This window comes from Beta vulgaris, chromosome 6 (assembly GCF_026745355.1).
Source record: "Beta vulgaris subsp. vulgaris cultivar EL10 chromosome 6, EL10.2, whole genome shotgun sequence".
NCBI lineage: Eukaryota > Viridiplantae > Streptophyta > Magnoliopsida > Caryophyllales > Amaranthaceae > Beta > Beta vulgaris.
Window position 1 is genome coordinate 58,244,569 of NC_079207.1, and position 18,274 is coordinate 58,262,842.

An 18,274-nucleotide genomic window follows, 5' to 3' on the forward strand; every position below is an offset into this window, starting at 1 on the left:
ATTATTGGAGATTTCAATGAAATCTCTAACATAAACGATAAACAAGGGGGGGCTCAAATCACCTCTGCCAGATTTTCGAGGATGAATCACATATTAGGACACCTCCCTTGTATCGAAATTCCTTACGTTGGACATTGCTTTACTTGGTGAAAAAAGAAATCTGGCCTTAATAATATCTATGAACGGCTTGATAGGGGGATTGCTTCCACATCATGGATTGCATTATTTCCTCAAGCCAAGATGCATCATTCCATTTTTACCTCTTCGGATCATCGTCAAATTGTTCTAAAATATCTTCCTACTAATTCTAGTAAAGCTCCTCCGTTTCGCTTCGAAAAAATGTGGTGTCTTAGAAAGGATTATGATACGTTAGTAAAAAGAACTTGGTGTACCCATTTTATAGGGTCACATATGTTTAGACTTGTCAAAAAATGTAAACTTCTCAAAGCAAATTCTAGAAAATGGAACAAAACCCAATTTGGGAATGTTTTTCGCCAGCTCCGTAATGTAGATGCCGAATTAAAAAATATTCAAAGTGATATTATCATCTCTCCCGCTAATAACGCGCTGTTAGTTAAACAAGACCTTCTTCTATCTAAACGTTCTTATTTACTCACGTTTAGTACGGAGTATTGGAAACAAAAAAGCAAATCAGACTATCTTTTACTTGGGGATTCTAACTCCTCGTATTATCATGCGTATGCCTCCATTCGTTGTAATAGAAATCAGATAAAAGAATTACGGTTGGAAAATGGACATATAGTCTCTAATCCTGCTGCTATTGCAGATGAACTCTCAAAGGCATTTGAGGATCGGTTTAAGTCCGATAATCAGGCAAGCTTTAATTTTGACGCCGATTTCACCTTATTAGACCCTATTATTTCTACGACTGACAACGAAATGCTAACAGCCTTAGTAAATGGAGAAGAAGTTAAGAATGCTGTTTTTTATCTTGCCCCTGATAAATCTCCTGGACCTGATGGCTTCCCCCCTTTCTTTTTTCAGAAATATTGGACATTGGTTGGAAACAGTGTTATAAGAGCTGTCCAAGCTTTTTTTCACTCTTCTAGAATGTTAAAGGAAATTAATCATACTTTTTTGGCTCTAATTCCAAAGGTAGAAAACCCTTCGTCTGCCAATCACTTTCGCCCAATTAGTTTGTGCTCTACTATTTATAAGATTATCTCGAAGATTTTAACTAATAGACTTAAGGTGGTCCTTGGCCAAATTATTCATCCCCTTCAGGGGGCTTTTGTCCTTGATAGATTAATCCAAGATAATATATTGGTTGCTCATGAGGTTTTTCAATCTTTCAAAACAAAATCTGGGGCTTCTGGTTGGATAGCAATTAAATTAGACATGGAAAAAGCCTATGATAGGCTAGAGTGGAATTACATTTTTGCAACCCTTGATAAGTTGGGATTTTCTGCAACTTGGGTTAGCTAGATTAAGGCCTGTATAACTACCTCCTCCTTTTCTGTTCTGGTGAATGGGATCCCGGGAAAGCAATTCTCTCCTTCCCGTGGAATTCGTCAGGGAGACCCTATTTCGCCTTATTTATTCATATTATGTGCTGAGCTGTTGGCCAGGCTTTTATCCCAGGCTGCGTCTGGCCCGACTAAACCCGTAGGGGTCCCTGTGGGTAAAACAGGTATTCGCATTCCGTTTTTGACCTTTGCTGATGATACAATGATGTTTGCAAAGGCTACTTCTTACAGCTGTTTAATTATTAGACAAATTCTAGATAAATATTGTGCTATGTCTGGGCAGGTTGTTAATTATCATAAATCAACGTTTCAGTGCACTAGCAATGTTTCCATTAATGACAGAGCTGCGTTTTCTGCTATTCTGGGCATGTTTGAGTCCAATTCTCTGGGTGATTATTTGGGTTGTCCTATTATAAATACCAAAATCACCAAAGAAACGTTTTCACCAGTTCTCTCTAAAACGATAAACCAATTACCTAAATGGAAGGCCAATGCTCTTTCACAGGCGGGCCGATCAGTCCTACTCCAGTCTGATCTAGCCTCCAAAGCTAGTTATCAAATGCAAAGTTTCCTTCTTCCTAAATCTATACTTTCAATCCTTCACAAAACTTATCGAAATTTCTTCTGGAATAAAAATTCTTCTGATAAATCCCCTAATCTAATTGGTTGGGATCGTATCTGCAAGCCCAAGTCCTCTGGGGGCTTAGGCTTCCGGAAAGCAACGGTCAATAACCAAGCGTTGCAGATGAAGCATCTTTGGCGCATCATTAGAAATGATTCTAACATTTGGGTGAAACTTGTTCGGAAGAGATATATTAAAAATAAAAGTATTTTTTCTATAGTTGTATCTAAGTCGGGTTCTTGGCAGTGGAGAAATCTACTGAGTCTTAGGGACATTTTCAAGAAGGGTCTGCGTTGGCAAATTGGTGATGGAAAGAGTGTTAGCATTTGGTTTGATAACTGGGTGTTCCAATATCCGCTCAGTTCAATTATCTCTCCGACCCCTGATTCTCTAGAAATTCGGGTCAGCAATTGCATTTTACCCTCTGGCTTTTGGGATTCGAATGCATTATTGGCTTTGGTGCCCCCTCATGTAGTTTCTCAAATCTCTTCTATTTATGTTCCACAACAAGCCCAACCTGACTCTCTGGTCTGGGGTCTGACAGCTGATGGGGAATACTCTATCAAGACTGGTGCTCTCCTCATTCAAGGGTTGCTTCCTATTAATAATGATAAAGTGGAATTTGATTGGATCTGGAAGCTTCTTCTTCCGCCTAAAATTAAGAATTTTCTTTGGAAAGCTTGCAATGATGGTATCCCTTCTAGGACTAGATTAGAAAAAAGTCACATTTTTGTTCCCCGGCAATGTTCTTTCTGTAGTAATGCGAGGGAGTCCATAGGCCACCTCTGCTTTCAGTGCCCTTTCGCGTTAGATATTTTTTATCATCTCAATGCTAGCTTTGACTGGCCTATCCCCCCCTCTTGTCTTCGAAATATTGACCTCTCCTCTTTTCGGTCGGCTCCTGAAGCTTGTCTTTCGATCTCCAGTAAAAAGGATATTTTTCGATTTTCCTTTGTCTGGTGGTTCGTGTGGTTCTTCCGGAATAAGTTAATTTTTAATAATGAGGTGGTTTCTTCTCGAAAGGCCAGTGCTATTATAAATAATTTTGCTCTGGATTGGTCTCGAGCCTCCCTAGCTGAAGGGGTTGGCTTGGTTGGTCCCAAAGCTTCTTCCCCTAAGCGATGTTTTCCCCGTGTGGGTCCTTCGGCTTGCTGGTCTCCTCCGGAGAGTGGATTTCTTAAGCTCAATTTCGATGGCTCCAAGGGTTCCAATGGAAATGCTGCTTTGGGCTTTGTGATTCGGGACTCGCTTGGGGATGCCATTGCTGCTGGGGGGAGGTCTCTTGGTAGTAATGTTTCTATTCTTCAGGCAGAGGCGTGGGCCTTAAAGGAAGGATTGTCTGCAGCCCTCTCTTTGAATATTTCTAGGCTAATTATTGAAGGAGACAACCTTGCGGTTGTTAATGCTGTCCGAAAATTTTGGCAAATCCCTTGGGAGATCCGTAATATCGTCCACGATATCTTGGCTAACTTAGGTTGTCTTGTTGATTTTCAGGTTCAACATTGTTTTCGGGAAGCTAACAAGGTAGCAGATCTTATGGCTCGTCGGGGTCATTCCATTGTGGATCGGCAAATTTGTTTTCCTCCTTTTGATGACTTTTCTCTGTTCATCCGAAAGGATGTTTTAGGTTGGCCTCCTGATTGAAGGGGTCTCCTAAGTTTCTTCTCCTTATCAAAAAAAAAAAAATTAAACCAACTCAGGTTTAACATGACGTAGCATTAGATTTTTATATTAAAGTAATGTACAAAAGAAATATTGTCTATACTAACGTATTAAAGTAACAAATTACAATTGAAATTAGGAATTTTCTACAAAACCTATTTATGTTAGAATTAGAATATTCAAAGTTATTGCGTTATAACTTTTGTACAAATTTTATCGTACACTCAGGTATACTATGAACATGGTACAACCAATGTTAATAGTTTGCTCATTGCTCATTTGAAATAAAATATATTAAAAAGGAGAGTTTTAGGTAAGCAAACATTAATCTTGACATGGTACACTCGAGTGTATGATGAATAAACTCTAACTTTTGTTGTTATATGTCGGACAAAAATACGTTCAAACAGGGTATTTGAAAATTTCAAAAATCTACATCTTTTTAAAGAAGAGAATGGGCACTTGCCAGCTCATGAGGTCACGACATGTGGCGTTCTCATCTGGACGCCACTTGTCACGCTCACTAACTGCCTTGTCATTTAAAAAAAAATAGAGTTACAAATTCATAAAAATACATGTACAGAGTTTAGGATAAGAAGCAATAGAGTTGAGTTCACAATGAAAAAATTAAGTATACTAAATCAATGATAACTTTTTTTTTTTGAGGGAGATGATAAATTTTAATATATAGTTCGAAAAATTATTGTACAATTAGAAAGTATTTACAAACTACTTTAAAATAAGATTCATTTATACTATATTTAAAACTTTATATTAAAGTAACATATAAAAAGAAATATTGATTATACTAACTATTAAAGTAACAAAAACTGCAATTAGAAATAGAAATGCAATTAAAATTAGGATCATTTTACAAAACATATTCATATTAGAATTAGAATTAGAATACTTCCTCCGTTCCGTTTTAAATGAAACGTTTGCTTTTTCACGCAACCCAATGCGCTTCTTTAGTCATTAATATCTTTAGTTGTGTACACGTAAAAAATATATAAAAGTTATAATTTGATAGTATGCATCGAGACGAATCTAGCAAGATCCCACTTGACTATGTTTTTCTTTATATAATAGCGATAAATTGGAGTTAAAATTGATCAATGAATAGTGTCATTTCATCCAATGTTTCATTTAAAACAGAACGGAGGAAGTATTTAAATTTATCACATTATAATTTTTGTCAAACAAAATATTTAAATAGAATATGTGAAAATTTCAAAAAAAAAATCCTTTTTTTCTATGAAAAGAATGAGTTTTTATTCGAGTTTCAAATACTACTTCCTCCGTTTAATAATAATCGCTACACTTTCCATCCTGGAAAGTTTCACATCACTTGCTACACTTTTTTTTGGACAATAAACTCTCTCTATCTATCTCCTCTCACATGGGTCCCTTTTCTTTTTACTCTCTACTTCTCTCTTCTCCAAAATTTACCTAAAAATTCGTAAGTTGAAAACTGTAGCGAGTAAAATGAAACGGAGCAAGTAGTAAAAATATAAAATACAAAACGGAGAAAGGATATAGTTTTAAAATTAAATCAAAAAACACTCCACCGCGAGGAAGAAGAACATGGGGCTTCAATTTGGATGATGAACGATGTTGAAAGTTGACCAGTCAAATTAATGTTGTAAGACCAAATATCAACAACCTGTTAAAACCAACCAATGAGCCTAAACCTAATAGTACTATATTTCATTCTTTTTTTTGTCTTTACCAAAACGTTTCTTTCAATTAGCCCAAAAATCCTTCTTGTTTAATCAAAAAACACACACAAAGAAACACACACACTTGCACTCTCACTTTCTGGGAAGATTAGATTGGTGGTCAGCAGAATACAGCACTATCTTTCACACCCCACGTCATTTTCTCTCTCCTCTTAGATTCTAATCTTAAAAAGCTTTGAACTTTGAATGGCTCTTCTTCTTTGCAACTATATTTTCTTCATTTATGTGCATTTATATTTGTTATTATTGGTGTATAAAAATAATATAGTAACCATTCTACAGCATCTTACCTAAACGTCTTTTTCTTCTGTCAGATTCTTCATAGACTTGTTTGCAAGTAAGTCTCCCTTCAAAACTTTCGTCTACACTTTGTAGTTTTTATTATTGTTGTTGTATAATTTAATTTATGTTGAATTTCTATTACTTGTTCAATGCCTTTTACTGGGTCGTTTTCATGTATGAATTAGATTTTCCTCTTTTGAATAACTCGGTCTAGGGTTTTAGGTTAGAAAAAGGTGGGCAATAATTTAGAATTTTGCAAGAAAAATCAATTTTTGAGCTATTTATGATTGTACCCAGAAATTGCCCATTTGCCTAGGAAGATTCCCATGATGAATTTTTATCAATTACTCTGAATTTTTTGTTGAATTTTTTTTTTCTAAAAGTTTCTGGGGAAAAGGGGTTAGTGAGATGTTAGGTGCTGGGGATGAAGAGAGGCAAGCTAGTGCTAGGAGAACATATCTTAGGTCAGTTTCATGGTCTGACAGGTCACCTAATAAGCCTGACCCTTGTTACCCCAGAGCTCAACCGAGCAACAAGGCTCGATCTTGCTTGCCGCCTCTCCAACCCCTTTCGATTTTGAGGCGAAATGTAGAGGAATGGCCTAAGGCAGGGTCGGATGATTTGGGATTTTGGCCTCAGCCCAGTACTCCTGGTGGAAGAATCGGAAGTGGGTTGGATGGAAATTTGAGTGGGAACTCAAAAATAGATGCGCCCGGTAGAGAGTTTGAGTCCAATAAAGATAGGCTTGCATTTTATGAGAAGGAATGCTCGAGGATTGTGGAACATATATACTTGGGAAGTGAAGCTGTGGCGAAGAACCGTGAGGTTTTGAGGCAAAATGGGATAACCCATGTGCTCAATTGTGTTGGGTTCATTTGCCCAGAGTTCTTTAAGGGCGACCTTGTGTACAAGACACTTTGGTTGCAGGACAGGCCATCAGAGGATATTACGAGTATCCTCTATGATGTGTTTGATTATTTTGAGGAAGTTAGGGAGCAAAGTGGGCGGGTTTTGGTCCATTGTTGCCAAGGGGTGTCTCGATCTAGTTCCCTAGTCATCGCATACCTTATGTGGAAAGAAGGGCAAAGCTTTGAGGATGCATTCCAATATGTGAAAGCAGCTCGAGGAGTGACTAATCCTAACATGGGGTTTGCTTGTCAGCTTCTTCAATGTCAGAAGAGAGTTCATGCCATGCCCATTAGTCCTAATTCTATGTTGAGAATGTACAGGATGGCTCCACATTCCCCATATGATCCACTTCATCTTGTACCAAAAATGGTGCACCATCCTAGTAAACTTGCCATAGACTCTCGTGGGGCTTTTATTGTCCATGTCCCTTCAGCCATATATATCTGGATCGGGAAGTTTTGTAGTTCAGCGATGTCGAATAATGCTAGGGTGGCTGCTCAGCAGGTCATAAAATATGAAAGGGCACAAGGACCTATGTTGACTGTTAAGGAGGGTGAAGAGCCATCTGAATTTTGGGACACTCTTTCCAGTGGAGAAATCCTGAAAGATGGGTCTGAAGTGTTAGAAGATATAGAAAGTAGGACTTCATGTGGTGAAAGGGTTGATGAATACATGGCTAATTGTGACTTTGGCAACAGGAGAGTTAATGACTATGATCAGGATTTTGAAATCTTCCACAAGGCACTTGCTGGTGGGGTTGTTCCTCCTTTTGCATCGTCAGGCTCTGCATGTGAAACTCATCTGCCTGCTCGAGAATTTGGATGGGATAGATTGAGGAAGAAATTCTCTAGTGGTATTATGAAGGGATTTCTCTTGTCACCTCTTGTTTGTCGATCCAATCATGGAAGTGTACAAAATACTCACTCTCAACATGTTGCAGACGAACCTGTTTCTCCCACTGCTCACTTGCTGAAGTCTACCCAGTCTACCTCGGAACATAATTTATCAAAATCAACCTTACCTGATATAGGTGGTATTGAACGGTTAGGACAGTATGTTCGTCATGCTGATTCTTCATTTCCATCACCTAGTCCTTGTAGCTCACCAGACTCGTTGTCTCCTTATCCAGACAACAGTCCCGTTTTTAATTCAAAGTCCCCTTCTCTTTCCCCTTCAGCTTCAGACTACTCCAGCCCTTTTACCTTTTCACCCTCCTCTTCAATTTGGTCAGACTCATCCAACCTTTCTTCACAACCTTCTCCTTCGGAGTTGGAATTTTCTGATCAAGTATGTACTAGGAATCCAGCTTCTATTGAAACCAATTGTGTACTTTCGAAAGGGACTTCAAAATCATGTATGGATGCCTTTTCTGCTATAAATGGTTGGAAATCACTAAGTCTGTGTTCCTCTTGTAAAGGAACTTCTCCTTCAATTGCTGAACGCCGAGGTAGTCATCCGCCGACACTGATGTTTCTTTCAACAGCTGATCCATCTAATGCTACAAGCACCTTGGTTAGATCATGTTCCTTTTCTCTTCCTGACTTGGGTGATGCGATGAAAAGTGAAGTTGGGAATGTGGGCCTGGAGACTGCTGAAGTAAATACCGAGGAACTGATGTCCGATGCTGGTAAATTATTTTTTTATTTTATTTACGTTTTTTTCTGATGATTATCTGCCTTAATTTTCATTGTCTTTACTATGCAAGTTGATAATGTGGCATAAAATAATTTGCATAGTTATTGATAACAATTGGTTAGATTTTTGTTGTTTGAAGAATGAAATGAAAATAAGAAATAAAATTTTTGTTGGGGGTAATGGTGATCATATGGTAATAATAATTGGAGTGCCAAAAATCTTCAGTGTGTTTAGAGAAGCTCTTTAGGTGCGTACTTAAACAACTTCAATTATGAGCATCAAGGTCTATCTTAAATTTTGTGCCAAGATGATCTTAAAGAATATATGGCATGTTTGTAGATTCTACTAAATCTCGTTGAAAAAAGCTGTCATTATCTGACTGCATATCCAACCTAATTCACAATGGAAAGCTTTTTCCGGTGGACCGCGAGTAGTTGCAGATGTGCAATCTAGTTGAAAGAGGGTGATTGAGAAATGTACAGCTGTTTACTAGAAAGTATATTGAGATTTAGGCAACTAACTTATATTACAAAACTGCTGCACTGCGGACTAAAATTTTGCTTGTTTGATAATGCATCATGATGTACCAGCATTTTGTTTTACGGCACAATGTAATGGTCGCTCTAACTTTGGTTTATGCATCAATGCAGATCAGTAGAGCAGGCAGAACATGGAAATTTTCATAGAACGTCTAATCTCAGATTGTAATTTGAAGCTCCTACAGTCCTACTTCACCAAATGCGGCGATAGTAGAAGTTCGGGCATCCCGGGCAGTGCCAAGACCTTACTCTCTGCTTGTGAGATGTTAGGGGAAACTTGAATTATATTAATCTTGAAGAACATATATATAAATATATATGTATGTACATAAGTCATACCTTCATGTTGTATACTGAAACTACTAGCAAATTAGAGCCACAAAGTACAATAAGAGAACATTTTTTGCTTTGGTAGGGATGTAAAATCATGAGCACGCAAGGTGCTTGTATTTCCAAATTCTAAAGGATATGCCATTTTGGCATAAATAGCACGTAGGTTTAATTGTACCATAATATAAATACTATACTATAGTGGTCCAATTTTGCGTAACCAACTTGTAGCTAAAACTCGCATTATGTTCTAAATGATCCATGCTGCGACCAAGCAGAACAAGGGCAGGATTGGGTGAAATGCTAGATGGATATTCACCCCAGTTTTGCCATTTGGGTATTAAACTAGTTGACTTGGGTCATGCTCCAGATCATTTACCAAAATTTGAAGGGTTAAATCAAACACTTGAGAGAAGTGGAAAAAAGAATTATATGCATTGGATTGTACTTGTGAAATAATCTTCTACTTCCTTTTAAATTTTCTACATAGTAAATTATAATATGAATTATTTATTAATACAATTCTCGGCTTTAATCGAGTATATATATATATGACTACATAATTAATTACAAAAACAATACTAAATCTTGTGTTTGAAATTTAGGTTAATGTATAAAAATATAACCGATGAAATTAAATAGTGGTGGACTAGGGATGTCAATTAGAGAGGTTGTAAGAGCTTAATATGACATTCTTTCCCTAGCTTTTAGCAATCTCATATATACATATAGGGTTGGGTTCTAATGAGAACCCTCTTATGGTAAGAACCTTGAGAACCACTTAAAATGAGTAAAAAATTTCCTAAAATGAGCAAAAAAAAAGTAACAAATGAGCATAAACATAAAATGAGTAGAAAACATTAAATTATCAAAAACGTAAAATGAACAAAAATGTAAAAGAAGAAAAACGTTAAATGAGCATAAAAATGTTCAATGAGAAAAAAAAAAGTAAAATGAGCAAAACATAAACTGAGCAAAAACGTTGATAAATGAGCATAAAATTGTTAAATAAGCAAAAACATAAAATAAGTGAAACAAAAAATGAGCAAAAATATTATGAAATGATCAAAATCTTCGTAAAATGAGGAAAAATGAGTGGTTCTCACCATAAGGGTGGTTCTCATATGAACTTAAACCTATATATATATACTCCCTCTGTTTTTTTTTATCATTTTCACTTTCTTGTGCACATCTTCCAATGCACCTCTTTGAACTTTTTTTTTTTTTTGATAAGGAGAACAAACTTAGGCTAACCCCCTAATCTGGGGGCCAGCCTAAAACATCCTTTCGGATGATGAGGGAAAAATCCAAATAGTACGGGGGAAACCAGTACAGTAAGGAATGGTGGTCATGCGCCTTCCTAGCCATGAAATTAGCAGCCTTGTTAGCTTCGCGAAAGCAGTGACGGAACTGACAGTCCTGAAACCACCTTGTAGCCACACCTGCATCTTTCACAATGTTAGAAATTTCCCACGGAATACGCCAACAATTCTTCATAGAATTCATGACGGTTAAGTTGTCTCCTTCAATAATAATATTAGAAATATCAAGAGAAATAGCTCCTCCTTTAACTCCTTCTCTAAGAGCCCAAGCTTCAGCTTGCAAAATAGAAATATAGGGCCCCAAAGACTTGGCACTAGCTAGGAGAATCTCCCCAGAATTATTACGAATAACAAAACCTAAGGAAGCATTCTCATTTATAATTTTAGAGCCATCAAAATTAAGCTTGCAGTAATTAGGACGAGGGGGGACCAAATAAAATTTTGGCCCGATCTATCTAACTTGGTCATGGGCTTTTGGATGCTAGAGGTGGAAACGACATTACCATTTCCATCATCCACATCAGTCTTCAACCATTGCTCATAAAAGTTCTTAATTATAAAACTAACACGACGAGGAGAAAACCTCTCATCATTGAAGATAACTTTGTTTCTAGTGAACCAAATAAACCACCAAATAAAAGCACACTTAGTTATGTGATCATCAGAAAGAATAGAATGACAAACCTCAATCCAGTAACAGAAAGGAAAGAAACTAGAGAAATTAATATTACCAAGGCGGGAAGGCCAAGAAGCAGTCTTGTGAAGGCAGGAGAACACCTGTAAAGTAAATGGACACTCAAAACAGAGGTGAGTCATAGTCTCTTGAGAATTACAACAAAGAACACATTGCTGAAGAACAAAAACTTTGCATTTTTCAAGTCTATCCTTAGTAGGAAGTAGACCTGTTCAATGGGCGGGTTCGGATCGGGTCGGGTCATGTTGTGATCGGGTCGGGTCGGATTGGGTCTAAAGTCATTGCTAGCGGGTCGGGTCGGGTCAAGGGCTAGACTGACCCTGACCCTATTTAAAAAAAAACAAATGGATTAAAAGAATATTGTTGCATCTCTTTGCAACTTAATGAACAATAGAGTATGTATTAGCAAGCAGGAACCCTTGTCTCATTGGCCTCCATTTGTCTTCGTAATTCCTTTGATCTAGAATCATCGATGTAATTCTGATAAATATAAGAAGCAAATCCCCAAAGTGCAGAGAGCATAGCAATTATCTGGACACCATTCATCTTACATATTTTTCTTCACGGATACAACAATTTTCTTCTCTTTGATAATCTCTAAAGATTCTTCTTCTACCAAAGAAAAACAACCTTAAATATAAAAGACTACATTTACCGACATCTGGGTGAAACAAAGGGAATTGAATACTGAATAAAACCAGCACCTAAAAGGCAAGCAAGTCTTACTGCTATAAATGAGGGGACATATACATGTAAACTCAGGTGACCCTTTTTTTGACCCGACCCGACCCGTTAATATCTTAGTAGGGTCAAACCCTATATGACCCGACCCTATTTTAATTGGGTCGGGTCATGATCCTATAATAAAGGGTCGGGTCAAAGGTCTTTTTTGGGGACTCGACCCATTGAACAGGTCTAGTAGGAAGACCATCATGACAGGCTTTCCAAAGGAACATAGTAATTTTCGGAGGGACATGAAGCTTCCAAATCCAAGCAAATTCTACCCTTTCAAAATTTGGATTAAAAGCTCCTTGGGCTAAAAGAGAACCAGACTTAACAGAGTATTCTCCATCCGCCGTCAACCCCCAAACAAGAGTCTGACGACACAAAAATAGAAGAGATCCTGGCCACAATATGTGAAGGTACTACAGTTTCAAGCTTAGAACAATCCCAACCCCCCCCCCAACTCATTAATACACTCATCACCAACTGTAGCACTTTCTGAACTTGGGAGAGGACTAACCACCGTACTAATGGGATATTGGAAAACCCAATTATCCTCCCAAAATCTAATGTCTTTACCATTCCCAACCTGCCATCTTAGACCCTTTTTAAACAAAGGCCTGAGGGACATAAGCTTTCTTCATTGTCAAGAAGCTACTGGAGAAACATTATGAGAGAGGATATCACTAGATTTACAATACTTTTTTTCAACTAGACTAACCCAAAGATTATTTGTATGTTTGAGAATTTTCCACAACAACTTCATTTGAAGGGCTACATTATTGACTTCGGCTTTTCTTATTCCCAACCCCCCAAATTGTTTCGGAAGACAAATTTTATCCCATCCAATCAAATTAGCAGTTTTATTCAAGTGGTCTTTATTCCAGAAGAAATTCCTATAAGACTTGTCTAAATTAGAAAGAATAGTCTTTGGTAAATAAAAACTTTGCATTTAATAATTGGCTTTAGTAGCCAAGTTCGCTTGAATAAGAACCGTTCTACCAGCTTGGGAAAGAGAGTTGGCTTTCCACTTAGGTAACTGATTGGTAACCTTAGTGCAAACTTTCCCAAAAGTTTTCTTTGTAACTCGTGAGTCTATAATTGGGCAACACAAATACTCCCCTAAATTGTTTGTTTCAGCCATTCCAAGTAACGAAGCAAAATTAACCTTGGTCTCGGCAGAAACATTCGGAGAACATTGAAAGGCAGATTTATGAGAATTAACAAGCTGGCCAGATATAGAACAATATTTATCAAGAATTAGCTTAATAGCAGCACAACTATTATCAGAGGCTCGCGCAAAAATCATAGTGTCATCAGCAAAGGTAAGAAAAGGGATACGAACACTAGATTTACCTATAGGAACACCAATTAATTTATCTCTTTGAGCACACTAGGGGAAAAAAAAGAAAAGGCTGCGCAGGAAGGGGTGCACTTTTTCAACAAGCGCAACCCTTTTTACATTCAGAAGGGTTGCGCTTTTTCTACAAGCGCAGCCCTACTAAGTGAAGGGCTGTGCTTTTCTTCAAAGACGCAGCCCTTCTGTTATGTAGGGCTGCGCTTTTGAAGAAAAGCGCAGCCCTTCTTAAAAAAATTTGAAATAAAAAATTCGCGGGCTTCAAATATTAAGCAGACTTCAAATATATTATCCCTCCTTCTCTCTCCTCTCTCACGTCCCTCCTCCCTTTTCCTCCTTCCTTCTCTCTCCTCTCTCCTCTCTCACGTCCCTCCTCCCTTTCCTCCTTGTGTCTCATCCTCTCTTCTCTCTCAAAAACTCCCAGAAACGCGACAAAAAGCCTGAAATGATTTGCAGTAATCATGCCGACGGAGTCCAATTGCCTATTGTGATACCTTTTCGGAAGCGGAACGGGCCAACGAGTCAAACTCACCGCTATGTTGTGATGTATAGGTTTTTTAAGCCATCCGAGTTCGTTTAAGGCTTGAAATAGGCATTTTAAGTATTTCCGAATTTTATTATTTCCTTAATTATGTATTAGGGTTTTGTTTTACGTATTTAAACATTATTAGGTCAATGTTTGGAGGCAGTTTTTGACTTTTCAGATCTATAATTTCTTAATCTTTGTTTTGATTAATGTTCTTGTATTTTCAGATCTATAATTTCTTCTCTTCTGTAAATTAGTTTTTGTTCCTTTTTTTCATTTTTGTTTCGTTCTTTTTTTTTGGTTGTGGGTTTAGTTGCATTGTAGAATTCTCTATGTGATAACATTTTTTGATTTCCTGTTTTAGTTTTAGTTTTCCTGACCATATTTCCTATTCCCCTTTTGGATTTGGATGGTTTACTTTAAAGTTTAATGCAAATGTTAAAATTCAGAAAATGTGAGATTAATATATGAGTAAAAAAATGTCAAAAAAAAAATTATTTTTTTTTGGTAGGAATGGCTGCGCTTTTTAGGTAAAAGCACAGCCCTTCTAAGCTTGAAGGGCTGCGCTTGAAAAGCAAAGCCCTACTTAAAAAGTGAAGGGCTGCTATTGAAAGGGCTACTGTCAAGAAGCGCAGCCCTAAGGGCCTTTTTTAGCGCAGTGCCCTTCCTTGTTTTTCCACTAGTGGCATTAGCCGCTCACAGTTGCCTAGCAAGAAGTTCAACGCATATGATGAAGAGATAAGGTGAGAGCGGATCACCTTGACGGATTCCTCTGGTTGTGGTAAACCGATCACCAGGAATGCCATTGACTAAGACCGAAAAAGAGGGAGTTGAGATGCAACACCTAGGGATGGCAGGTGGGTATAATTTGGCGGGTTTCGCACCGCATCCGCCCCAGTTGGGGCGGGTATGGATATAACTTTGGTGGGTAGTGGGTGGGTATGGATACGAAAAGTCAAATCCGCCATGGGTGGTGGGTAGGTGGTGGATATGAGGTCACATCCGCCCCAAATCCACCCGCCCCGCCCCAAATCCGCCCGCCCCGCCCCATATCCGCCCGCTCTGTATAATATTTACTAATTTACCCTTTATAAAATAAAGAATTATGTTCATAAATCTAAAAAATTGTAAAAAATAATTAAGAAATATGAATACTAAGAATGTGTACTTTTTTTTCTTTGAAATGGGTGTTTCTAACAATTAATTTATATAATAGGTTATATATAGAAAATAAATCAGGTGGGCGGGTGGAAAATCCACTTAGGTGATGAGCGGGTGTAGGTGGGTAATGGATATCCACTTGGGTGGTGGAGCGGATGTGGGTATAACCTTATACCCGCGTGGGCGGAGGTGGATATGGAAACTTGTACCCGCCATGGTTGGCGGGTAGGTGGTGGGTATGGAAAATTTAGGTGGAGGTGGGTGTGGATTTAGGGGTATCCGCATCCGCCCCGCCCATTTGTCATCTCTAGGCCAACACCGAATCCAGGCAACCCATTGAGAGCAACTTCTTTAGAGTGACTAAAATATAGTCCCATTCTAGTCTATCATAAGCTTTCTCCATATCGAGTTTGATTGCAATCCACCCCTCAACTCCAGATTTTTTACTAAAAGAGTGGAAGACCTCATGCGCAATTAGAATATTGTCTTGAATAAGACGTTCTGGAACAAAGGCCCCTTGCAGAGGGTGAATAATTTTTCCTAACACAAATTTTATTCTATTAGTTATAACTTTTGAATTCACCTTATAAATTGTTGAACACAAACTTATAGGTCTAAAATGATTTGAACTAGAAGGATTATGTATTTTAGGAATTAGAGCAAGAAATGTGTGGTTTATTTCCTTCAATATATTTCCTGAATGAAAAAAGGCTTTTACCGCTCTAATGACAGAATTACCCACTAGAGTCCAATATTTCTGAAAGAAAAAAGGAGGGAAACCGTCAGGACCAGGAGATTTGTCCGGAGCTAGATCAAAAACAGCTTCTTTAATTTCTTCAGCGGAGACTACTACTATGAGATAGGCATTATCTTCATCAGAGATTATAGGAGAAAGAAGATTAAAGTCAACACCTTCATCAAATCCACAATTTGGATTTGAAATAAATTTTTTGCAAAATTCCTTTGTAATTTCACTAGAAATAATAGCAGGAGAAGAGATAACTTGATCCGTCTCCGAAGTAAAGTTTTTAATTTGATTCTTATTTCGCCTAATGGTAGCATGAGTATGATAATATCTTGTGTTTGCATCTCCAAGGTGGATATAATTAGTCTTGCTTTTTTGTTTCCAATAATCATGACTATAAGATAATAATTTTTCTCTTTTTAGCAGAAAACGAGCTTGTTGTGACTTGAGAGAAGAGCCCAAAGGATGGACTAATAGATTAGTTTGAATTTCTACTAGTTTAGCATCAACAATTCTTAGTTGTCTAAAAACATTACCAAACTGGGACATATTCCATTTCTTTGATTCGACCTTTAGAAGTTTACATTTCTTCACAAGATTGAACATATGAGAGCCATTAAAACGAGCACACTAAGTCTTCTTGACAAGAGTGTCATAGTCTTTTCGTTGACACCACATTTTTTCAAAACGAAAAGGGGGAGCTTTCAAGGTTTTACTCTTAGTTAAATCTAGTGTTACTTGACAATGATCTGATGAAGTAAAAGGGTAATGCTTTAGAGTTGCTTGAGGGAAGTGATTAAGCCAAAGTTAACTAGCTAACCCTTTATCAATGCGTTCTAGAATATTGTTTGGGCCTGCTCTTTTTTTTCTCCAAGTATATCTAGATCCCATAAAGGGAAGCTCAACACAAGGTATCTGAGTTAAAACATTTTTCATAACGTTGAGCCTACTGGAGTTAAACGAAGCTCCTCCTAATTTGTCAAAGTCCCCAAGAATCACAAAGGGAGAAGTTAGCGAATTCACATACTCAAAGATCTCTTTCCAGAAATCAGCTTTATGTTGGCTTTTGGGAGGAGCGTAAATAAAGATGATTATAAAGGAAATATTTTCATTTAGGAGAGTAATATGACTAGCAATAAACCGAGAAGCTTTATAAATAACAACTAAGTTAAAGGGAGACTGATTACAATCCTTCCAAAATAACCAAAGCCCACCTGCAAGACCTAAGGTGGGCACGAAATCTACATATTGAAACCCACATTGATTTACTGTAGTAAGGGAGGGGGAGCTTGGGACTTAACTTCACAAATCATGAAGATCTTAATGGAGTTACTATTACAAAAATCTCGAATATCAACCAAAGCGTTCTTTATTAACACCCCTCTTATGTTCCAAAAGCCAGCAATCATGCTTATTTAATAAATCACACAAACCTGAAGTTGACTTGCAAGAGGGACTGAGGAATAATAAGACTTACTTTAGAGAGAATGTGGCACATAAATTCACTAACAGGAGTGTTGATAACAAAATCCTGGAGACAGGGTGAAACTGTCATATCTTGTGAAACTATAAACCCCACACATTTGGGGCTAAACATGAGATGAACCTTTACCTTAACAATGTTTCTTGAAGTGGAAAACATCCACTTAGTCTTCTGAAAAAAAAGGTTGGCCATACGTAACCAGAAAAATTGTTGAACACAAATATAATTGAATAACTATCTGGGAGTATTCGATGAATTTTTCTTTAAGAGAGATTTGAAGCAAAAAATAGACAAAGCGCTCGACGGGCAATAGCTGCAATATACATTCTTCTCCATTCCAATATCTTCTAGAGCCTAGAATGGAGTAAACGAACAATATCTCGACTAAAGAATCATGGAACCAAGAAGAGACTAGGTTGCACTTTATAAGGATTTTCTTCAAGTCTTCCAATTTTGTGAATAAATCACAAGAACAATAATTTCGCATTATCAATATAATAGATGAGAAGGGGGATATTATCTCACCAATTTCTAGAAAAATATCTACTGCTTGGAAAATTTCTGAAATAAGGACAAAAGCAGGCTTACTTCCAGAAAAGGTACTCATACCGACTTGTGATGGAGTTGAAAGCCACACCATCTATGTCTTGATTTTAGAAATTCGATCAAGAGTTCATTAGCAACTTGCAACATATCATTGCACATTTTCATAATAGGGATCTGACGCACAATATGACCAAAGCCTTCTATTGGCACAGGATGATAAAAATATTTTTCTCCATTCCAATAGCTTCTGGGGCCTAGAATGGAGTAAATAAGAAGTTCTTGAAATACAAAAATGAATTTCTGCATATTTTTTTTAACAATTGAAAAATCTTAAACAAGCTTCTAATGATATTGAATGACATAATTATAACATCATACAAATAATCACTTGTACTAAAGATTAACAGGACTAAGAAAAACCATACCTTAGCAACTAACTCAAGCTTGTATATTAACATAGCAATGGAGACAAGGTACTGTAACTTCCCACTCACTTTGCCCCCAACAAAGGG

The 18,274-nt window shown here is 37.4% G+C and overlaps 1 protein-coding gene across 1 annotated transcript; it reads left to right on the forward strand.

Annotated features, from left to right (window-relative positions):
- The first annotated feature begins 5,853 nt into the window (after positions 1-5,853).
- LOC104897158 (protein-tyrosine-phosphatase MKP1) lies at positions 5,854-9,425 on the forward strand. Its single transcript, XM_010683984.3, has 2 exons — positions 5,854-8,328; positions 8,987-9,425. The coding sequence occupies exons 1-2, from the start codon at positions 6,201-6,203 to the stop codon at positions 8,992-8,994; spliced, it is 2,136 nt and encodes a 711-aa protein (XP_010682286.2). The 5' UTR covers positions 5,854-6,200; the 3' UTR covers positions 8,995-9,425.
- Positions 9,426-18,274: the final 8,849 nt, after the last annotated feature.